The 24,974-nt window shown below is 39.8% G+C and overlaps 1 protein-coding gene across 12 annotated transcripts in view; it reads left to right on the plus strand.

Annotated features, from left to right (window-relative positions):
* Nucleotides 1-24,974, plus strand: part of Abhd12b (abhydrolase domain containing 12B) — a 91,341-nt gene that overhangs the window by 13,060 nt on the left and 53,307 nt on the right. For all 12 annotated transcript variants that reach the window (XR_011706609.1, XR_011706610.1, XR_011706611.1 and 9 more), the window contains exons 6-9: nucleotides 211-256; nucleotides 365-494; nucleotides 1,769-1,806; nucleotides 3,669-3,748. Coding sequence is in view for 9 of the 12 variants with exons in the window: in XM_071607901.1 (XP_071464002.1) it covers nucleotides 211-256; nucleotides 365-494; nucleotides 1,769-1,806; nucleotides 3,669-3,748 (294 nt within the window). In the remaining 3 variants the exon portion in view is untranslated. The remainder of the gene's footprint in view (nucleotides 1-210; nucleotides 257-364; nucleotides 495-1,768; nucleotides 1,807-3,668; nucleotides 3,749-24,974) is intronic.

The following is a 24,974-nucleotide window of genomic DNA, read 5'->3' on the forward strand; positions in this document are numbered from 1 at the left end:
TGACCCTGACAGTCTGACCTTGCTCTGCGAGGTTGCTTTCCATCTTTCCCACTGAGTCTGAGTTCCTCAGGTTTGAAGACATACACTAGATTTCAAAAGTACAAATTTCCCCCACCTATTAAACCACCACGAACAGGGACATGGACCTATTAAGGAGCCTTTCCTGTTTACACCTTCAGTTTCAAGTGACGGCAGCTCTTTGTTACCCAGGTGCTGAGTGATGGTGGCTTTCATGTTCTCTCTGTTGACTACAGAGGTATGTGTTAAGAACAGTGTTCAAAGATTCCCAAATAAGCAGGAGGCTTTTTTGATGATCGCTTGTTTTGGGGATAGTGATATTGTGCTTGCCTTTGCTTGCTGCCAGGGTTTGGGGACTCAACGGGGAAGCCCACGGAGGAGGGACTGACTGCGGATGCTATTTGTGTCTATGAGTGGACCAAGGCAAGATGTGGTGCCACTCCTGTGTGTCTCTGGGGCCACTCTCTGGGCACAGGGTGAGTGAGAGCTGAAGATGTGTCCTTTGGTAGGGACTTGGGGCTTTAGGGTCACATCAAAGGCAGCCAAGAGCAGGGGAAGGGGCACTGAGCTCTAGGAGATAGAGTCCCTTTTCTGGTTTCTCTTCTTCTCCAGAAGTGGCTAGAGACCTTGCTACCTCAGTTTGCCTGTTTGTAAAACAAGGGAGGGTCCTGTCAGCTCCATGGATCTAGGACACTGAAGTTCATTCTGGACTTTCCTGGAGAGTTTTATTTATTTATTTATTTATTTAGAAGTGTCAAATTAAATATTTTATTTTATTTTTTTATTGGTTGTTCAAAACATTACAAAGCTCTTGACATATCATATTTCATACATTAGATTCAAGTGGGTTATGAACTCCCATTTTTACCCCAAATACAGATTGCAGAATCACATCGGTTACACATCCACATTTTTACATAATGCCATATTAGTAACTGTTGTATTCTGCTACCTTTCTTATCCTCTACTATCCCCCCTCCCCTCCCCTCCCATCTTCTCTCTCTACCCCATCTACTGTAATTCATTTCCCTCCTTGTTTATTTTTCCCATTCTCCTCACAACCTCTTACATGTAATTTTGTATAACAATGAGGGTCTCCTTCCATTTCCATGCAATTTCCCTTTTCTCTCCCTTTCCCTCCCACCTCATGTCTCTGTTTAATGTTAATCTTTTCCTCCTGCTCTTCCTCCCTGCTCTGTTCTTAGTTGCTCTCATTATATCAAAGAAGACATTTGGCATTTGTTTTTTAGGGATTGGCTAGCTTCACTTAGTATAATCTGCTCTAGTGCCATCCATTTCCCTGCAAATTCCATGATTTTGTCATTTTTTAGTGCTGCGTAATACTCCATGGTGTATAAATGCCACATTTTTTTTTTATCCATTCATCTATTGAAGGGCATCTGGGTTGGTTCCACAGTCTAGCTATTGTGAATTGTGCTGCTATGAACATCGATGTGGCAGTATCCCTGTAATACGCTCTTTTAAGGTCTTCAGGGAATAGTCCGAGAAGGGCAATAGCTGGGTCAAATGGTGGTTCCATTCCCAGCTTTCCCAGGAATCTCCTGGAGAGTTTTAAAGAAAAGAATTTTTAATTTAGGGCTTGTGGAAACTCTTGAAATCCTGTGCAAGTTTGTGTCAGAGAGCTCAGAGGTTTCACCAAATACTCATTCTGGATGTTTTGCATTTTGTGTTACTTAATTGACTATTAAGTCATTGCTTCACATATGTAATAATATGCATTGCTTTACAGAGTTGCAACAAATGCTGCAAAAGTGTTAGAAGAGAAAGGTAATGTAAAATGCTTCCATGGTTTAATTTCTTGGCTTCAGGTGGGAAATAGAAAGAATCAAGAGACTGTTGTGTCCACTTTGAACACAGAGATGCCAATGGCATCCTTTTGTGCACAGTTCCTTGCAGGTAATAAACGTTCTTCTCTTTACTTAATATAAAATAATGGTTGCTCTGGGGGCTATGAAATTTCAAATTAATATCAAGGGAAGAATTAAAAATGCCTTAAGATGAATTTTCTTTGTGAAGTGATGTTAATTAAAATTTCAGGAGAGGAAAATGACATTATGAAAGGATAGTCAGGACTTGGTTTCTGCAGTCCTTCTTATATAATAGCTATGTCAATATTTCTTCAAGCAATTTATTTATTTATTTCATATCAGGGATTGAACCTAGAGCGCTTTACCACTGAGCCACATCTCCAGCCCTTTTTGTTTCTTATCTTGAGACAGAGTCTTGCTAAGTTGATTAGGGTCTTGCTAAGTTGCTGAGGCTGGCCTCAAACTTGTGGCCTCAGCCTCCCAATTTGCTGGGATGATAGACATGTACCACTACACCTGGTCTCAAAGTGATTTGAGAATAGCTTATATCAGAATTTATTGAGTGCATTTGTGAAAAATGTAGGTTTCCTGGATCCTACCTTCACAAATTAGAATCTTTATGAATAGGGCCAAGAAATATTTTTTAAGATAAAAAATTGGAATTTGCTTCATACATAAAATATTGGATCAATAAAAATATTAATTACCTGAATGCGATCAAGTTTCAAAATTCCAAAACTCAATTATCTACTTTAAACCCTTTCTGTTGTTCTTTTTTCTTTTTGCCTTGCTGGAGATTGAACCTAGGGCTTCATGCATTTTAGGCAAGCATGCTACCACTGAGCTACACCTCCAACCCCCTTTTCTTTATTTTCATATGTCTAGTTATTTTTGATTAAGTGCTAGTAATTTTTATGGGTAATCATAGAGATGATTTAAGACTTGGGGTGATGTTGTCTTTTTCCAAAAATTATTTACTTTTCTTCTGAAAGGCAGTTGTGCTACGAATAGATTACTTGAATCCAATCAGAGATTGAGCTGATTCAAAGCTCTGCTTAAGCCTTTATGAAAGCTGGTTTATTTCTGGTCCATTATTATTCCTCTCCTAGTATGTAGTTCTTTGAGGTAACAACCAAAAGCTTGAGAAATGTTCTTGGATCTTCCCCTTTGTCAGATCCTGAACTCTCATTTTCCCCTTTTGGTTGTGGAGAATACTGAAAGTACTGTTTAGTTTCTATTCTGTCAACTATCATCAGTGCTTTCAGCTGATTTGAGGGGAAAGGCAGCTCAAACTCTCTTGTCTTTTCTCAGTGGTATTTGCTCTGAAAATTCTCACTGATCAGTAATCCTCATGTGCCTTCAAACATATAAATATGCACATACACATACACATACTGTCTTCCCCATACATTTTCTAATTGTGCAGAGGGGATATTGCCCAAAACAACTTAATCTGTCTCTGGCACATTTTAAACAATAGGCTTCAGAATACTCTGTCTCCCTGTAGTGCTTTGCTTTCTTAAATTGTCCAAGCCCTGAAAAATCTTGTATTCTTAGAAGAAGGTAGTGGTTTTAACCATCATCTGCATTAAAACCTCAAGGGTGGGGGAGAAACTTTGTTAAAAATGAACACTCTTGTTCCTTACCCCCAACACTGTGACTCTTGAGCATGGTGTGGGGTCCAGGAAATTGCATTGTTAATAAGCCTTGCAAATGATTTTGAAGCAGGTAGTTCATGTACAAGACTGTGAGGATCCCTTATCTAGGGAAGGTGGTATTTGAATAGGGGAATTACTATTTTTTTCTTTTACTATTTTCAAGGATGCCCAGTTGATGCCATTGTCTTGGAAGCTCCTTTTACCAACATATGGGATGCAAGTATCAACTATCCCTTGTTAAAGGTAAGTCTCTGATCCATATTTACAAGTTATCAAAGCATAGACATGTATGTTTATAAACTATCTTCCTTTTCTTAATTAGTTTTATATGTCTCTAAGTTAGTCTAACCAGAGACAGTTTATTATTAGCCAGTTACTATTAAAGGGGACACCTGGCTTTTGTATTTGGTAGTATATTTATTTTCTTCTAACAAATTGAGTGACTTAAGAGTGAAAGCCTTTTTGTCCTTTCATTAACTTTACTTGTTATCTTTTATAATTTTAATATAGACTTGCCTTTTATTATTTATTATTCATTTTTTAAATTGAAAATAAGCTTTCGTGCATCATTTTTAGCCCTACAAATGTTGGCCATATATCTTTTATGATTTTATCATAAGAAAGTTTCTAGATAATTCAAGGAAACTGCTGAATGCTTTTACACACTATTACAAATAAAGACAATAGTCTTCTTAATAAAGTACTAAGAATTGGGCCACAAGATGTCATTTTAAAATCTGTTGTGTATATTATTATAATTTTATTTTATTCAAATTTTATAATTTTATTCCATGCCTATTGTTGTAGAAATGTTGGAAGGAGGGAGAGAGAGAGAAAGGGGGTGTGTGGGGGAGAGAGAGAGAGAGAGAGAGAGAGAGAGAGAGAGAAGCAGGAGGAGCTGGGGCTTTGGGGTCCTATATGGCCCCAATTGTGTTGTTTGAGGCTGTGAGTCATCATAGAGTTATTTTAATATAACTGTTTACTTTTGAAATCTTTTGTACAGTAGATGATCATAGAATGTTCTGGAATTTGTTAACCATTTTTAGGGAAAGGTAGCTCTCACTACTTCCTGGCGCAGCCAGTTCACAGAATCACACAATCTTAAAAATACCCTTAATATTTAAACTTCGACTTAACACAAGAATCTACTCGATAATTGAAAATATTAGATGTTGAGTAATGTAAGATTCAATAAGTGATACATTATCAACTGTTTCTAGACAATTGAATGTTTATTTTAATATAACCATTAGTTGGGTATCTATTATATTACTCTCGGTAATTGCAGATAAGTTCATTAAATTGTAAGTTTCTAACAAAATTAATCATTAAAAGATTCAATATTTTCATCTAATTTTTTTTTGTTTTGTTTTGTTTCTTTTTTTTTATTGTTGGTTGTTCAAAACATTACAAATTTCTTGACATATCATATTCCACACTTTGATTCAAGTGGGTTATGAACTCCCACCTTCACCCCATACACAGATTGCAGAATCACATCAGTTACACATCCATTGATTTACATATTGCCATACTAGTGTCTGTTGTGCTCCGCTGCCTTTCCCATCCTCCACCATCCCCCCTCCCCACATCTCCCCTCCCCTCCCCTCCTCTCTCTCTACCCCCTCCACTGTATAACCCTGAGGGTCTCCTTCCATTTCCATGCAATTTCCCTTCTCTCTCCCTTTCCCTCCCACCTCTCATCCCTGTTAAATGTTAATCTTCTTCTCCTGCTCTTCGTCCCTACTCTGATCTTAGTTACTCTCCTTATATCAAAGAAGACATTTGGCATTTGTTTTTTAGGGATTGGCTAGCTTCACTTAGCATAATCTGCTCTAATGCCATCCATTTCCCTGTAAATTCTATGATTTTGTCATTTTTTAATGCAGAGTAATACTCCATTGTGTATAAATGCCACATTTTTTTTTTATCCATTCGTCTATTGAAGGGCATCTAGGTTGGTTCCACAGTCTTGCTATTGTGAATTGTGCTGCTATGAACATCGATGTAGCAGTGTCCCTGTAGCATGCTCTTTTTACTTTAGGGAATAGACCAAGAAGGGGAATAGCTGGGTCAAATGGTGGCTCCATTCCCAGCTTTCCAAGAAATCTCCATACTGCTTTCCAAATTGGCTGCACCAATCTGCAGTCCCACCAGCAATGTACAGGTGTACCCTTTTCCCCACATCCTCGCCAGCACTTGTTGTTGTTTGACTTCCTAATGGCTGCCAATCTAACTGGAGTGAGATGGTATCTTAGGGTGGTTTTGATTTGCATTTCTCTGACAGCTAGAGATGTTGAGCATTTTTTCATGTACTTGTTGATTGACTGTATGTCCTCCTCTGAGAAGTGTCTGTTCAGGTCCTTGGCCCATTTGTTGATTGGGTTGTTTGTTCTCTTATTGTCTAATTTTTTGAGTTCTTTGTATACTTTGGATATTAGGGCTCTATCTGAAGTGTGAGGAGTAAAGATTTGTTCCCAGGGTGTAGGCTCCCTATTTACCTCTCTTATTGTTTCTTTTGCTGAGAAAAAAACTTTTTAGTTTGAGTAAGTCCCATTTGTTGATTCTAGTTATTAGATATGTGCTATGGGTGTCCTATTGAGGAATTTGGAGCCCAACCCCACCGAATGTAGATCGTAGCCAACTTTTTCTTCTATCAGACGGCGTGTCTCTGATTTGATATCAAGCTCCTTGATCCATTTTGAATTAACTTTTGTGCATGGCGAGAGAAAGGGATTCAGTTTCAATTTGTTGCATATGGATTTCCAGTTTTCCCAGCACCATTTGTTGAAGATGCTATCCTTCCTCCATTGCATGCTTTTAGCCCCTTTATCAAATATAAGATAGTTGTAGTTTTGTGGATTGGTTTCTGTGTCCTCTATTCTGTACCATTGGTCCACCTGCCTGTTTTGGTACCAGTACCATGCTGTTTTTGTTACTATTGCTCTGTAGTATAGTTTGAAGTCTGGTATCGCTATACCGCCTGATTCACACTTCCTGCTTAGCATTGTTTTTGCTATTCTGGGTCTCTTATTTTTCCATATGAATTTCATGATTGCTTTCTCTATTTTTACAAGAAATGCCGTTGGGATTTTGATTGGCATTGCATTAAACCTATAGAGAACTTTTGGTAATATCGCTATTTTGATGATGTTAGTTCTGCCTATCCATGAACAGGGTATATTTTTCCATCTTCTAAGATCTTCTTCTATTTCTCTCTTTAGGGTTCTGTAGTTTTCATTGTATAAGTCTTTCACCTCTTTTGTTAGGTTGATTCCCAAGTATTTTATTTTTTTTGAAGATATTTTGAATGGAGTAGTTGTCCTCATTTCCAGTTCAGAGGATTTGTCGCTGATATACAGGAATGCCTTTGATTTATGGGTGTTGATTTTATATCCTGCCACTTTGCTGAATTCATTTATTAGCTCTAATAGTTTCTTTGTAGAGCCTTTTGGGTCTGCTAGGTATAGAATCATATCATCTGCAAATAGTGATAATTAAAGTTCTTCTTTTCCTATTTTTATGCCTTTAATTTCTTTCGTCTGTCTAATTGCTCTGGCCAGTGTTTCGAGAACTATGTTGAACAGAAGTGGAGAGAGAGGGCATCCCTGTCTTGTTCCAGATTTTAGAGGGAATGCCTTCAGTTTTTCTCCATTCAGAATGATGCTAGCCTGAGGCTTAGCATAGATTGCTTTTACAATATTGAGGTATGTTCCTGTTATCCCTAGTTTTTCTAGAGTTTTGAACATAAAGGGATGCTGTACTTTGTCGAATGCTTTTTCCGCATCTATCGAGATGATCATATGGTTCTTATTTTTAAGTCTATTGATGTGGTGAATAACATTTATTGATTTCCATATATTGAACCAGCCTTGCATCCCAGGGATGAATCCTACTTGGTCATGGTGCACAATTTTTTTGATGTGTTTTTGTATCCGATTCGCCAGAATTTTATTGAGGATTTTTGCATCTAGGTTCATTAGAGATATTGGTCTGTAGTTTTCTTTCTTTGAAGTGTCTTTGTCTGGTTTAGGTATCAGGGTGATGTTGGCCTCATAGAATGAATTTGGAAGTTCTCCCTCTTTTTCTATTTCCTGAAGTAGCTTGAAAAGTATTGGTATTAGTTCTTCTTTAAAGGTTTTGTAAAATTCTGCTGTATACCCATCCGGTCCTGGGCTTTTCTTAGTTGGTAGTCTTTTTATGGTTTCTTCTATTTCCTCAATTGATATTGGTCTGTTTAGGTTGTCTATATCCTCCTGACTCAATCTGGGCAGATCATATGACTTAAGAAATTTATCTATGCCTTCACTATCTTCTAATTTATTGGAGTATAAGGATTCAAAATAGTTTTTGATTATCTTCTGTATTTCTGAAGTGTCTGTTGTGATATTGCCTTTTTCATCCCGTATGCTAGTAATTTGAGTTCTCTCTCTTCTTCTCTTCGCTAGCATGGCTAAGGGTCTGTCGATTTTGTTTATTTTTTCAAAGAACCAACTTTTAGTTTTGTCAATTTTTTCAATTGTTTCTTTTGTTTCGATTTCATTAATTTCAGCTCTGATTTTCATTATTTCTTGCCTTCTACTTCTTTTGCTGTTGTTTTGCTCTTCTTTTTCAAGGATTTTGAGATGAAGTATGAGATCATTTATTTGTTGGTTTTTTCTTTTTTTAAGGAATGAACTCCAAGCAATGAATTTTCCTCTTAGAACTGCTTTCAATGTGTCCCATAGATTCCGATATGTTGTGTCTGTGTTTTCATTTATCTCTAAGAATTTTTTAATTTCCTCCTTGATGTCTTCTATAACCCATTGATCATTCAGTAACCTATTGTTCATTCTCCAAGTGATGTATGCTTTTTCCTTCCTTCTTTTATCGTTGATTTTCAGTTTCATTCCATTATGATCAGATAAGATGCATGGTATTATCTCTACTCCTTTATATTGTCTAAGAGTTGCCCTGTGACATAATATATGATCTATTTTTGAGAAGGATCCATGTGCTGCTGAGAAAAAAGTGTAACTGCTTGATGTTGGGTGTTATACTCTATATATGTCAATTAAGTCTAGGTTATTAATTGTGTTATTGAGTTCTATAGTTTCCTTATTCAACTTTTGTTTGGAAGATCTGTCCAGTGGCGAGAGAGGTGTGTTGAAGTCTCCCATGATTATGGTATGGTGGTCTATTAGACTCTTGAACTTGAGAAGAGTTTGTTTGACGAACATAGCTGCACCATTGTTTGGGGCATAAATATTTATGATTGTTATGTCTTGTTGGTGTATGGTTCCCTTAAGCAGTATGTAGTGTCCCTCTTTATCCCTTTTGATTAACTTTGGCTTGAAATCTATTTTATTTGATATGAGTATGGACACTCCTGCTTGTTTCCGAAGTCCATATGAGTGATATGATTTTTCCCAACCTTTCACCTTCAGCCTATGTATGTCTTTTCCTATCCAATGCGTCTCCTGTAGGCAGCATATTGTTGGGTCTTGTTTTGTGATCCATTCTACTAGCCTGTGTCTCTTAATTGGTGAGTTTAAGCCATTAACATTTAGGGTTATTATTGAGATATGGGTTGTTCTTCCAGCCATATTTGTTTATTTCTGTTACTAAACATGGTTTGTTTTCCTCTTTGATTATTTTCCCCCCCTTTACTGTCCTACCTCCCACTGTTGGTTTTCATTGTTATTTTCCATTTCCTCCTCCTGTAATGTTTTGGCAAGGATGTTTTGAAGAGATGGTTTTCTAGCTGCGAATTCTTTAAACTTTTGTTTATCGTGGAAGGTTTTAATTTCATCTTCCATCCTGAAGCTTAATTTCGCTGGGTACACAATTCTTAGTTGGAACCCATTTTCTTTCAGTGTTTGAAATATGTTATTCCAGGATCTTCTAGCTTTCAGAGTCTGTGTTGAAAGATCAGCTGTTATCCTGATTGGCTTACACCTAAATGTAATCTGCTTCCTTTCTCTTGTAGCTTTTAAAATTCTCTCCTTATTCTGTATGTTGGGCATCTTCATTATAATGTGTCTAGGTGTGGATCTCTTATGATTTTGCACATTCGGCGTCCTGTAGGCTTCTAGGATTTGGGATTCTGTCTCATTCTTCAAGTCTGGGAAGTTTTCTCGTATTATTTCATTGAATAGACTGCTCATTCCTTTGGTTTGGAGCTCTGTACCTTCCTGTATCCCAATGACTCTTAAGTTTGGTCTCTTGATGTTATCCCATATTTCTTGGATGTTCTGCTCATGGTTTCTTAACAGTCTTGCTGAGCTGTCTATGTTCTTTTCCATTTGAAATACTTTGTCTTCATTGTCTGATGTTCTATCTTCTAAGTGTTCTACTCTGCTGGTAGTATTCTCCATTGAGATTTAAGTTGGTTTATTGCTTCCTGCATTTCTAGGATTTCTGTTTGTTTGTTTTTTATAACCTCTATCTCCCTGTATAGTTGATCCTTTGCTTCCTGGATTTGTTTGCGTAATTCATTGTCGAAGTGATCTTTCATTGTGTGATTTTGCTGTCTAATGTCTTCCTTGATACTCCGGATCATCTGAAGCATGTATATCCTGAATTCTTTATCTGACATTCCATCTGCTGCAGCTGTTACCTCTTCTAAAGTTGCGTTGACCTGCATTGCTTGTGGTCCTTTCTTTCCTTGTCTTTTCATACTGCTTGCGTATCTTTCCTGCAGGCGTGGGCGGCGGCTCTGCTCTCTCCTTATTCCATTGGGGTGTCGTGACTACCACGCCGGCAGGTCACTGGGCCTGTTCTGGGCGCTGGCGGTGGCTCTGTTCTGCCCCTACTCCAATTGGGGTGACGAGTGTACCACGCCGGCAGGCCACCGGGCCTGATCCGCCGGTCGGTTGCAGGTTTGCCTACCCTGTAGGCACGGGCGGCGGCTCTACTCTGCTCCTACTCCAAATGGGGTGACGTGTCTGTCATACCGGCAGGCCACTGGGCCTGTCCCGCTGGTCGGTCGCAGATCTGCCCACCTTTCGGGCACGGGTGGTGGCTCTGCCCTGCCCCTACTCCAATTGGGGTGTCGTGACTACCCCGCCTGCAGGTCGCTGGGCCTGTTCGTGGCACGGGCGGCGACTCTGCTCTGCCCCTACTCCAATTAGGGTGGTGTGTGTACCACTCCAGCAGGCTCCTGGGCCTGATCCGCCGGTCTGTCGCAGGTCTGCCTACCTTGCATGCGTGGGCGGCGGCTCTGCCCTGCCCCTCCTACCACGCCTGCGGACCGCTGAGCCTGATCTGCAGGTTGGTCACAGGTCTGCTCACCCTGCGGGCACGGGTGGCGGTTTCACTCCGCCCCCACTCCCATTGGGGTCACGTGACCACCACACCGGCAGGGCCTGATCCGGGCGTGGGCGAAGGATCTGCTCTGCCCCTACTCCAGTTGGGGTGACGTGTGTACCACGCTGGCAGGCCACTGGACCTGACCCGCCAGGCTGTCACAGGTCTGTTTACCTTGCAAGCGCGAACGGCGGCTCTGCCCTGCCCCTCCTACCACGCCCATGTACCACTGGGTCGCGGGTCTGCCCACCTTGCGGGTGCGGGTGGCGGCTCCGCTCCGCCCCCTCTCCAATTGGGGTCACGCGGTCACCACGCTGGCGAGCCGCTGGGCCTGCTCCGGGCGCTGGCGGCGGCCCGGCTCCTCCCCTCTGGCTCGACGACAAATCGAGGAGACTCGGGTGTCTGTGCCTCACCCCCCCTACCAGGAGACCAACTGTTTCTGTCGCCGCTGGTATTGATGAAGTTCTCTCCTCCGCCGCTTTCTGCTGACATCATATCTCTGCCATGTTGGTATCCTATGCGAATGGCAGCATTTCGTTCCCCTTGCCGGGCAACCAAAGCAACGGGTGAGTCCTGACTGGCCCTCAGCAGGACCCGGACCGAGAAGCAGTTTCCGCGGGCTCCTAGCCCTGGGCCCTAATTTGTTTTTTTTAAATTCTAATTTGTTTTGTATGACAGCAGGATGCATTACAATTCATATTACACATATAGAGCACAATTTTTCATATCTCTCTACACAAAATAAGTAACACCATTTGTGTCTTCATACATGTACTTAGGGTAATAATGTCCATCTCATTCCACCCACCATCTTTTCTACCCCCATCCCCCCTCCTCCTTCCTCCTCTTTGCTCTGTCTAGAGTTCGTCTATTCCTCCCATTCTCCCTTTCCCTATCCCACTGTGAATCAGTCTCCTTGTATCAGAGAAAACATTCGGCATTTGGTTTTTTGGGATTGGCTAACTTCAGTTAGCATTATATTCTCCAATTCCATCCATTTACCTGCAAATGCCATGATTTTATTCTCTTTTAATGCTGAATAGTATTCCATTGTGTATATATATCACATTTTTGTTATCCATTCATCTACTGAAGGGCATCTAGGTTGGTTCCACAGTTTAGCTATTGTGAATTGAGCTGTTATAAACATTGATGTGGCTGTGTCCCTGTAGTATGCTGTTTTTATTTTTATTTTTAAAGGGAGAGAGAGAGAGAGAGAGAGAGAGAGAGAGAGAGAGAGAGAGAAAGAGAGAGAGAGAATTTTTAATATTTATTTATTTTTTAGTTTTCGGCAGACACAACATCTTTGTTTGTATGTGGTGCTGAGGATCGAACCCGGGCTGCACGCATGCCAGGCGAGCACACTACCGCTTGAGCCACATCCCCAGCCCCTGTTTTTAAGTCTTTTGGGTAAAAACCAAGGAGTGGAATAGCTGAGTCAAGTGGTGGTTCCATTCCAAGTTTTCTAAGAATCTCCATACTGCTTTCCAGATTGGTTGCACAAATTTGTAGTCCCACCAGCAATGTATGAGTGTACCTTTTTTCCCACATACTTGCCAACACTTATTGTTGTTTGTATTCTTAATAGCTGCTATTTTGACTGGTGTGAGATGAAATCTTAGAGTAGTTTTGATTTGCATTTCTCTAATTACTAGAGATATTGAACATTGTTTTATATATTTGTTGATTGATTGTATATCATCTTCTGAGAGGAGTCTGTTCAGGTCCTTGGCCCATTTATTTATTGGGGTTTTTTTTTGATGTTAGGTTTTTTGAGTTATTTATATATCCTAGAGATTAGTGCTTTATCTGATGTGTGTGGTAAAAATTTGCTCCCAAAATGTAGGCTCTCTGTTCACCTATTGTTACTTGTATTCTTGGTAAATGCCATCCTGACTAGAATGAGATGGAATCTGAGTGTAGTTTTAATTTGCATTGTGATTTTTAATGTTAACCAAAAGATGAACTAGTAACTAGTTGCAAGTTTTTAACTAAAATTTAAATCACTGTCTAGTACTTCCTTAAGATCTCAAAGAGATGAACCAAAACATGGTAGAGAATAGAAATATACAGAAGTACTCAGGAATATTTGTTGTCACTTACTACCTAACCTGAGCTCAAGCAAGAAATGAAGAGCAATGTCCAAAGGACCTCTAGGGGTCACAAAATTTGGAGGGTATTGAATATATTTCCTGACTTAGAAGTAAATGTCACTCAGTAGCAACACATTTGAAGAATCTGTGGATCCAAAAAGCAACTGGTTCCTGTAAGACAAGGCTTGTTTAGAGTCATAAAGTCTGCTTTGAAATGAACCTTGCCATATTCTATCAGATAAGACTACTGCTGTGTGACTAGAGTTTTTATTATCTACTGTTCTTTGTGTCTTTGTTTACAGGACTGAATCAAATTTAAAAATTTTGTTAATTTTGAAATTTAGCAAAATAGGGGAAATACATGATTTAATGAATCATTACAAATTAACACGCATGTGACTACCACCTAAGTCAAGAAATTAGCATCATTTGCCCTCAGATGTCTTCTCTATGTTATCCCCAGTTCAGTAAGCCCCATTTTATGTGATCCTTAGTCTTTAGATGTAATCCTTACATCAACTTTATGGTAGTCATATTCAAGTACTTCTTTATAGTATTATTACTTGTGTGTACATGTATAAGGAATATATTTTGCCTGTTTTTGAATATTATGTAAGTAGAATCATATGTAATGTATTATATTTGTGGGAGTCATTGATGACATGTAGAGCTATAGTTTAGTCATTCTCATTTCCATATAGTATTCTATTACATGGAAATATCATAATTTATTGATCTATTCCATTATTTATAATGGATCACTTTCAGTGTGGGGCAATTAATATTGTAGTTGTGAGTATTCTTGAACCCATGTTCTATAAAATGTCACTGGAATGTACCTTAGTAATATAATTGCTGGGGCATATGATATGCATGTATACAGTTTAATAGTTACAATGTCAAGCAGTGTTCTAAAACACTTTACCGCCTTATTTTCCCACCACTTAGTTGTGTATGAGAATTCAATTTGAATCACATTTTATCCCCCACATTTATATATCATTGTTGTTTTAATTTTCATTTCCCTGATAATTAATGAGGTTGGGTATTTTAAAATGTTTATTAGTCATTTCGACATCATTTCTTATGAAGTATTTGTTCATGTCTTTTGGTGATTTTTCAGTTGAGTTATATTTCATTGTGGAAGTTCTTTATATGCTGGATATGAGTCACTAGAAAATTATTTGTATTGCAACTGTGATTTAGTATTTTGTTTCATCTTTTTACTCTCTTCATGACATGTCATGATAAAGAAACTATTCCTAAATTTATTTTTTTCCACATTTTTTATTGGTGCATTATAGTTTTACATAATGGTGGGATTTCTTGTTATATATTTATACTTGTACACAATATAGCAACATAATTTGGCCAATGTCATTCCCAGTATTTATCCTTTCCCTCCCTTCTTACTTCCCCCTAGTTCCTTTCTTATATTCTACTGACATCCCTTGGATTTTTATGAGATTCCTCCTCATTATTCTTTTCTTTTCTCCTCTGTAGCTTCCATATATGAGATCATACAAATCTTGACCTTCTGAGTTTGGCTCTTTGCTTAACATAACCTTTCCAGGTTTTATCCATTTTCCTCCAAATGACATAATTTCATTTTCTTTATGATTTAATAAAATTCCAATATGTATATGAACTACATTTTCTTTATTGATTGACATCTAGGCTGGTTCCAAAGTTTGGCTCTTGTGTATTGTGCTGCTATAAACATAAATATACATATATCACCATAGAATGCTGACTTCAATTCTTTAGGATAAATACTGAGGAGTGATATAGCTGAGTCATATGGTGATTCCATTCTTAGTCTTTTGAGGAAACTCCATAGTGATTTTCATAGTGGTTGTACTAATTTACAATCTCACCAACAGTGTAAAGTGCCTTTTTCTCCACATTCTCTCCAACATTTACTATTGTTTGTATTCTTGATGACTGCCATTCTGACTGATGTGAGGTGAAATCTCAGTATAGTTTTGATTTGCATTTCTCTTATTGCTAATAATGTTAAACATATTTTTCATAGATTTGTTGGCTGTTTGTATTTCTTCTTTTGAGAAGTATCTGTTTAGTTCATTTGCGCATTTATTGAATTATTTGATTTTTTTGGTGTTAAATTTTAAAAATTTCTTTGTGTAGTATAGATACTAACTCTCTGTTGGAAGAGTAGCTAGCAAAGATTTTTCTCCCATTCTGTAGGCTCTTTGTTCACATTCATAATTGTTTCCTTGCTGTGCAAAAGCTTTTTAATTTGATGCCACCCCATATATTAACTCTAGGCATTATTCCCTGAGATTTTGCCACTATAGCTCTGTAGTATAATTGTAAGTCAGGTATTGTCATGTCTCCAGCTTTTTTTTTTGGCTTAGAATTTCTTTGTTTTGGTTATTTTGGGTCTTTTATTCTTCCAAATGAATTTTAGAACTGTTTTTTGTTTTTTTTTTTTAGTTCTGTGAAAAATGTCATTGGTATTTTGATGGAGATTGTATTGAATCTGTATGTTGTTTTTGGTAGTATGACCATTTTAATAATATTAATTCTGTGAATTCATGAACATGGGAGGTCTCTTCACATTCTTGTGACCTGTTCAATTTCTTTCTATTTTTTTTTTTTTTGGTAGCGGGGATTGAACTCAGAGATACTCTACCACTGAGCCACATCCCAGCCCTATTTTCTATTTTATTTAGAGACAGGGTCTCACTGAGTTGCTTAGTGCCTTGACCATTGCTGAGGCTGGCTTTGAACTCACGATTCTCCTGTCTTAGCCTCCTGAGCCACTGGGATTACAGGCGTGCGCCACCTTGCCTGGCCTGTTCAATTTCTTTCTTCAGTATTCTATAGTTTTCATTGTAGAGGTCTTTTACCTCCTTGGTTAGATTTATTCCTAGGTATTATATTTAATTAATTTATTCTTTAATTTCTTTCTCAGCAGATTCATTGCTGATATGTAGGAAAGCTCTTGACTTTTGTATGCTGATTTTTGTAATCTGCTACTTTGCTAAACTTGTTTATTAGCTCTAGCATTCTTTTGGTGGAGCTTTTTGGATCTTCTAAGTATAGGATTATATCACCTGCAAACAGTTTTGTAGTTTGATTTTTCCCTTTCCTATTTTTATTGCTTTTATTTCCTTCCCTTGCCTAATTGCTCTGGATAGAATTTCTAGTGCTATATTAGATATGAGTGGTGAGGATGGACATCCTTGTCTTGTTCCAAATTTTAAAAGAAATGCTTTCATTTTGTTTCCCATTGACTATGATGTTACTTTTGGTTTTTGTAAATAGCCTTTATATCGAGGTCAGTTTCTTCAATCCTACTTTCTTCAGTGTTTTTATCAGGAATCGGTGCCAAATTTAATTAAAGTCTTCTTTGTATCTACTGAGATGCCTAAGAGATTTTTGTCCTTAATTCTATTTTTGTGATAAATCAAACTTATTGATTTCCATATGTTAAATTATCCTTGCGTCTCTGGGATAAAACCAGCTTTGTCATAATATAAAATATTCTTAATATGATATTGAATAATATTTGAAATTTTTTTATTATGAATTTTTGAATTGAAGTTTATCAGGGGTATTGGTCTATGGTTTTCTTTCCTTGATGTGTCCTTAGGTGATTTTGGTATAAGTGTGATTCTGGTTTCATAGAATGAATCTGGAAGTGTTCCATTCCTTTCAATTACATGGAATAACCCGAGGAGCACTGGCACTAAAGGTCTGATAGAATTCAGCTGAGAATTAATCTGGTCCACGGATTTTTGGGATTGGCTTATTTCACTGAGCAAGATGTATTTCAACATTATCAATGAAGGAAGATGGCGGCGAGGGGAGTGCATTGCCCCTGTGTGCTGCTTCACTGTGTGGGAGTATGACAAGTCAGGACAGCTAAAGGATATCTTGTTAGGAATTTCCAGCAATAGTGGGGTGCTCCGGAACCTGGAGGAAGGATTTCCATCGCACGAGGATCGGCTACGGGGACTCAAACGCGAGAGGTTTGTCGCACGGAGGGTAACACTGCTTATTCAGCAAAACGCCCCGCTGCTAGAGTCTGCAGCGCGCGCTGGGATAGAGACGCAGGGTTACAGCGCTGCAGTTTCTGCCAGCCGCGCAAGCACCGTACTCAGGGCTGAATTCTGGGTTCGAGACGGGGGAAGGAAGCGGTCCATCTCGGTTCTCCACACCGGTCAGACCACAGAGGAGGCCAGCAGCCACCATGTTGGTAAACTGACGTCACCTTTCCTGTTTTCGACTGACCGCAGCTCATTCAGCCATAGATCAGGTAATTTCAGGCTGCAATTCGCCTGCGGCTTGCAGACAGATTGCTAGGGTTCAGCGCCTGGGTGCTTCTTAGAACCTGATCCTATCGGAGCGAACACTGAGCGCGGGGCGGCCGAGTTCCGGCTCCCGGAACCGTCCCGGAACCGCCCTGGCCCAGGGCTGCGGAGCCTGCGGAGGCTGCTTCTTGGACCCTGCGCCTATCAGAGCATACACCAAGCACTAAGCAGCCGAATTCCGGCTCCCGGAACTGAGCCCGCGGGGACTGCTTCTTGGAGCTTACACTTATAGGAGCTTACACAGAGCACGGAGCGGCCGAGTTCCAGCTCCCGGAACTTCCCTGGCCCAGGGCTAGGAGCCCGTGGAAACTGCTTCTCGGTCCGGGTCCTGCTGAGGGCCGGTCAGGACTCACCCGTTGCATTGGTTGCCCGGCAAGGGGAACGAAATGCTGCCATTCGCATAGGATACCAACATGGCAGAGATCTGATGTCAGCAGAAAGCGGCGGAGGAGAGAACTTCATCAATACCAGCGGTGACATAAGCAGTTGGTCTCCTGGTAGGGGGGGTGAGGCACAGTCACCCGAGTCTCCTCAATTTGTCGTCGAGCCAGAGGGGAGGAGCCGGGCCGCCGCCAGCGCCCGGAGCAGGCCCAGCGGCTCGCCAGCGTGGTGACCGCATGACCCCAATTGGAGAGGGGGCGGAGCGGAGCCGCCACCCGCACCCGCAAGGTGGGCAGACCCGCGACCCAGTGGTACATGGGCGTGGTAGGAGGGGCAGGGCAGAGCCGCCGTTCGCGCTTGCAAGGTAAACAGACCTGTGACAGCCTGGCGGGTCAGGCCCAGTGGCCTGCCAGTGTGGTACACACGTCACCCCAACTGGAGTAGGGGCAGAGCAGATCCTTCTCCCATGCCCAGATCAGGCCCTGCCGGTGTGGTGGTCACGTGACCCCAATTGGAGTGGGGGCGGAGCGGAACCGCCACCCGTGCCCGCAGGGTGAGCAGACCAGTGATCAACCTGCAGATCAGGCCCAGGGGTCCGCAGGCGTGGTAGGAGGGGCAGGGCAGATCCGCCGCCCGCGCCTCCAAGGTAGGCAGACCTACAACAGACCAGCGGATCAGGCCCAGGAGCCTGCCGGCGTGGTACAAACACCACCCTAATTGGAGTAGTGGCAGAGCAGAGTCGCCGCCCGTGCCAGGAACAGGCCCAGCGTCCTGCAGGCGGGGTAGTCACGACACCCCAATTGGAGTAGGGGCAGAGCAGAGCCTCCACCCGTGCCCGAAAGGTGGGCAGATCTGCGACCGACCAGCGGGACAGGCCCAGTGGCCTGCCGGTATGACAGACACGTCACCCCATTTGGAGTAGGGGCAGAGTAGAGCCGCCTCCCGCGCCTGCAGGGTAGGCAAACCTGCAACCGACCGGCGGATCAGGCCCGGTGGCCTGCCGGCGTGGTACACTCGTCACCCCAATTGGAGTAGGGGCAGAACAGAGCCGCCGCCAGCGCCCAGAACAGGCCCAGTGACCTGCCGGCGTGGTAGCCAAGACACCCCAATTGGAATAAGGAGAGAGCAGAGCCGCCGCCCGCACCTGCAGGAAAGATACGCAAGCAGTATGAAAAGACAAGGAAAGAAAGGACCACAAGCAATGCAGGTCAACGCAACTTTAGAAGAGGTAACAGCTGCAGCAGATGGAATGTCAGATAAAGAATTCAGGATATACATGCTTCAGATGATCCGGAGTATCAAGGAAGACATTAGACAGCAAAATCACACAATGAAAGATCACTTCGACAATGAATTACGCAAACAAATCCAGGAAGCAAAGGATCAACTATACAGGGAGATAGAGGTTATAAAAAACAAACAAACAGAAATCCTAGAAATGCAGGAAGCAATAAACCAACTTAAAAACTCAATGGAGAATACTACCAGCAGAGTAGAACACTTAGAAGATAGAACATCAGACAATGAAGACAAAGTATTTCAAATGGAAAAGAACATAGACAGCTCAGCAAGACTGTTAAGAAACCATGAGCAGAACATCCAAGAAATATGGGATAACATTAAGAGACCAAACTTAAGAGTCATTGGGATACAGGAAGGTACAGAGCTCCAAACCAAAGGAATGAGAAGTCTATTTAATGAAATAATACAAGAAAACTTCCCAGACTTGAAGAATGAGACAGAATCCCAAATCCTAGAAGCCTACAGGATGCCGAATGTGCAAAATCATAAGAGATCCACACCTAGACACATTATAATGAAGATGCCCAACATACAGAATAAGGAGAGAATTTTAAAAGCTACAAGAGAAAGGAAGCAGATTACATTTAGGGGTAAGCCAATCTGGATAACAGCTGATCTTTCAACACAGACTCTGAAAGCTAGAAGATCCTGGAATAACATATTTCAAACACTGAAAGAAAATGTGTTCCAACCAAGAATTGTGTATCCAGCGAAATTAAGCTTCAGGATGGAGGATGAAATTAAAACCTTCCACGATAAACAAAAGTTTAAAGAATTCGCAGCTAGAAAACCATCTCTTCAAAACATCCTTGCCAAAGCATTACAGGAAGAGGAAATGGAAAATAACAATGAAAACCAACAGTGGGAGGTAGGACAGTAAAGGGGGGGGGAATAATCAAAGAGGAAAACAAACCATGTTTAGTAACAGAAATAAACAAATATGGCTGGAAGAACAACTCATATCTCAATAATAACCCTAAATGTTAATGGCTTAAACTCACCAATTAAGAGACACAGGCTAGTAGAATGGATCACAAAACAAGACCCAACAATATGCTGCCTACAGGAGACGCATTGGATAGGAAAAGACATACATAGGCTGAAGGTGAAAGGTTGGGAAAAATCATATCACTCATATGGACTTCGGAAACAAGCAGGAGTGTCCATACTCATATCAAATAAAATAGATTTCAAGCCAAAGTTAATCAAAAGGGATAAAGAGGGACACTACATACTGCTTAAGGGAACCATACACCAACAAGACATAACAATCATAAATATTTATGCCCCAAACAATGGTGCAGCTATGTTCGTCAAACAAACTCTTCTCAAGTTCAAGAGTCTAATAGACCACCATACCATAATCATGGGAGACTTCAACACACCTCTCTCGCCACTGGACAGATCTTCCAAACAAAAGTTGAATAAGGAAACTATAGAACTCAATAACACAATTAATAACCTAGACTTAATTGACATATATAGAGTATACCACCCAACATCAAGCAGTTACACTTTTTTCTCAGCAGCACATGGATCCTTCTCAAAAATAGATCATATATTATGTCACAGGGCAACTCTTAGACAATATAAAGGAGTAGAGATAATACCATGCATCTTATCTGATCATAATGGAATGAAACTGAAAATCAACGATAAAAGAAGGAAGGAAAAAGCATACATCACTTGGAGAATGAACAATAGGTTACTGAATGATCAATGGGTTATAGAAGACATCAAGGAGGAAATTAAAAAATTCTTAGAGATAAATGAAAACACAGACACAACATATCGGAATCTATGGGACACATTGAAAGCAGTTCTAAGAGGAAAATTCATTGCTTGGAGTTCATTCCTTAAAAAAAGAAAAAACCAACAAATAAATGATCTCATACTTCATCTCAAAATCCTTGAAAAAGAAGAGCAAAACAACAGCAAAAGAAGTAGAAGGCAAGAAATAATGAAAATCAGAGCTGAAATTAATGAAATCGAAACAAAAGAAACAATTGAAAAAATTGACAAAACTAAAAGTTGGTTCTTTGAAAAAATAAACAAAATCGACAGACCCTTAGCCATGCTAGCGAAGAGAAGAAGAGAGAGAACTCAAATTACTAGCATACGGGATGAAAAAGGCAATATCACAACAGACACTTCAGAAATACAGAAGATAATCAAAAACTATTTTGAATCCTTATACTCCAATAAATTAGAAGATAGTGAAGGCATAGATAAATTTCTTAAGTCATATGATCTGCCCAGATTAAGTCAGGAGGATATAGACAACCTAAACAGACCAATATCAATTGAGGAAATAGAAGAAACCATAAAAAGACTACCAACTAAGAAAAGCCCAGGACCGGATGGGTATACAGCAGAATTTTACAAAACCTTTAAAGAAGAACTAATACCAATACTTTTCAAGCTACTTCAGGAAATAGAAAAGGAGGGAGAACTTCCAAATTCATTCTATGAGGCCAACATCACCCTGATACCTAAACCAGACAAAGACACTTCAAAGAAAGAAAACTACAGACCAATATCTCTAATGAACCTAGATGCAAAAATCCTCAATAAAATTCTGGCGAATCGGATACAAAAACATATCAAAAAAATTGTACACCATGATCAAGTAGGATTCATCCCTGGGATGCAAGGCTGGTTCAATATACGGAAATCAATAAATGTTATTCACCACATCAATAGACTTAAAAATAAGAACCATATGATCATCTCGATAGATGCGGAAAAAGCATTCGACAAAGTACAGCATCCCTTTATGTTCAAAACTCTAGAAAAACTAGGGATAACAGGAACATACCTCAATATTGTAAAAGCAATCTATGCTAAGCCTCAGGCTAGCATCATTCTGAATGGAGAAAAACTGAAGGCATTCCCTCTAAAATCTGGAACAAGACAGGGATGCCCTCTCTCTCCACTTCTGTTCAACATAGTTCTCGAAACATTGGCCAGAGCAATTAGACATACGAAAGAAATTAAAGGCATAAAAATAGGAAAAGAAGAACTTAAATTATCACTATTTGCAGATGATATGATTCTATACCTAGCAGACCCAAAAGGCTCTACAAAGAAACTATTAGAGCTAATAAATGAATTCAGCAAAGTGGCAGGATATAAAATCAACACGCATAAATCAAAGGCATTCCTGTATATCAGCGACAAATCCTCTGAAATGGAAATGAGGACAACTACTCCATTCACAATATCTTCAAAAAAAATAAAATACTTGGGAATCAACCTAACAAAAGAGGTGAAAGACTTATACAATGAAAACTACAGAACCCTAAAGAGAGAAATAGAAGAAGATCTTAGAAGATGGAAAAATATACCCTGTTCATGGATAGGCAGAACTAACATCATCAAAATGGCGATATTACCAAAAGTTCTCTATAGGTTTAATGCAATGCCAATCAAAATCCCAACGGCATTTCTTGTAGAAATAGAGAAAGCAATCATGAAATTCATATGGAAAAATAAAAGACCCAGAATAGCAAAAACAATGCTAAGCAGGAAGTGTGAATCAGGCGGTATAGCGATACCAGACTTCAAGCTATACTACAGAGCAATAGTAACAAAAACAGCATGGTACTGGTACCAAAACAGGCGGGTGGACCAATGGTACAGAATAGAGGACACAGAAACCAATCCACAAAACTACAACTTTCTTATATTTGATAAAGGGGCTAAAAGCATGCAATGGAGGAAGGATAGCATCTTCAACAAATGGTGCTGGGAAAACTGGAAATCCATATGCAACAAAATGAAACTGAATCCCTTTCTCTCGCCATGCACAAAAGTTAATTCAAAATGGATCAAGGAGCTTGATATCAAATCAGAGACGCGCCATCTGATAGAAGAAAAAGTTGGCTACGATCTACATTCGGTGGGGTCGGGCTCCAAATTCCTCAATAGGACACCCATAGCACAAAAGTTAATAACTAGAATCAATAAATGGGACTTAATCAAACTAAAAAGTTTTTTCTCAGTAAAAGAAACAATAAGAGAGGTAAATAGGGAGCCTACACCCTGGGAACAAATCTTTACTCCTCACACTTCAGATAGAGCCCTAATATCCAGAGTATACAAAGAACTCAAAAAATTAGACAATAAGAGAACAAACAACCCAATCAACAAATGGGCCAAGGACCTGAACAGACACTTCTCAGAGGAGGACATACAGTCAATCAACAAGTACATGAAAAAATGCTCAACATCTCTAGCTGTCAGAGAAATGCAAATCAAAACCACCCTAAGATACCATCTCACTCCAGTAAGATTGGCAGCCATTAAGAAGTCAAACAACAACAAGTGCTGGCGAGGATGTCGGGAAAAGGGTACACTTGTACATTGCTGGTGGGACTGCAGATTGGTGCAGCCAATTTGGAAAGCAGTATGGAGATTTCTTGGAAAGCTGGGAATGGAGCCACCATTTGACCCAGCTATTCTCCTTCTTGGTCTATTCCCTAAAGACCTAAGAAGAGCATGCTACAGGGACACTGCTACATCGATGTTCATAGCAGCACAGTTCACAATAGCAAGACTGTGGAACCAACCTAGATGCCCTTCAATAGACGAATGGATAAAAAAAATGTGGCATTTATACACAATGGAGTATTACTCTGAATTAAAAAATGACAAAATCATAGAATTTACAGGGAAATGGATGGCATTAGAGCAGATTATGCTAAGTGAAGCTAGCCAATCCCTAAAAAACAAATGCCAAATGTCTTCTTTGATATAAGGAGAGTAACTAAGATCAGAGTAGGGACGAAGAGCAGGAGAAGAAGATTAACATTTAACAGGGATGAGAGGTGGGAGGGAAAGGGAGAGAGAAGGGAAATTGCATGGTAATGGAAGGAGACCCTCAGGGTTAGACAGTGGAGGGGGTAGAGAGAGAGGAGGGGAGGGGAGGGGAGAGGTGGGGAGGGGGGAGGGTGGAGGATGGGAAAGGCAGGGGAGCACAACAGACACTAGTATGGCAATTTGTAAATCAATGGATGTGTAACTGATGTGATTCTGCAATCTGTGTATGGGGTGAAGGTGGGAGTTCATAACCCACTTGAATCAAAGTGTGGAATATGATATGTCAAGAAATTTGTAATGTTTTGAACAACCCACAATAAAAAATTAAAAAAAAATAAAACAACATTATCAAGATCCAGGAAAATAATCTATTATTTCAGTCTTTTGAAATTTGTTGAAATGTGCATTATGTCACAACATATAATCAATTTTTAATGTTCTATATGCTTAAATAGAATGTGTTCTGCTGTCTGTAATGTTCCATTGCTGTAACCTGGATTAGGATTCTTAATCATGCTATTCAGTTCTTTATCTTTACTAGTTTTTTGGTATGCTGCTTTTTTTCTGTTACTCAGGGGGGTATTAAAGTATCTCCCATGAGTATGGAGTTGTTTGTTTCTATCAGTTTTAGTTTAGGTTTTTTTTTTTTTTTTTTTGAGGTGAGACTATTAGGTGTGTCACCTAGTAATATAGTAATGTAGGTTTTATATCTTCCAGGTAGGATAATCCTTTTTTCATTATAAAAATGTCCCTTTTCTTTTGTGACTAATGGTGCTTCTTGACTTAAAGTCAGCATTACCCATTATTAGTATACCTTTGCTTTAATTGGTGTTTGAATAGTTTAGCTTTTTCTATTCCTTGAATCTCAGCTTGAATGTCTATATTTCATGCATATCTTTATGATATTTATATTTAATGCATATCTCTTGTAAGCACCATATAGTAGAGTTTTGATTTCTTTTTTAGGTATCATAGTTTTTGTCTATTAATTATAGTATTTAGTATATTTACATACAATAAACAAACCAAAAACCTTAACCCTCAAAAGACAAAGCATGGAAAAATAACTACATTTAAAAAATGCTAAAAGTGAGGGGGGTGGGAAATGAATAAATATGTATATATGTCCCCAAACCAATCAGCACAGCAAGAAACTCACACATACACACTTAAACACTACCCAATCCAAACAAAACAAAACCAAAACAAAAAGATTCTTGGGCTATGGGGGGGGGGGGGGGAGAG

Source organism: Marmota flaviventris, chromosome 2, assembly GCF_047511675.1.
Source record: "Marmota flaviventris isolate mMarFla1 chromosome 2, mMarFla1.hap1, whole genome shotgun sequence".
Lineage (NCBI taxonomy): Eukaryota > Metazoa > Chordata > Mammalia > Rodentia > Sciuridae > Marmota > Marmota flaviventris.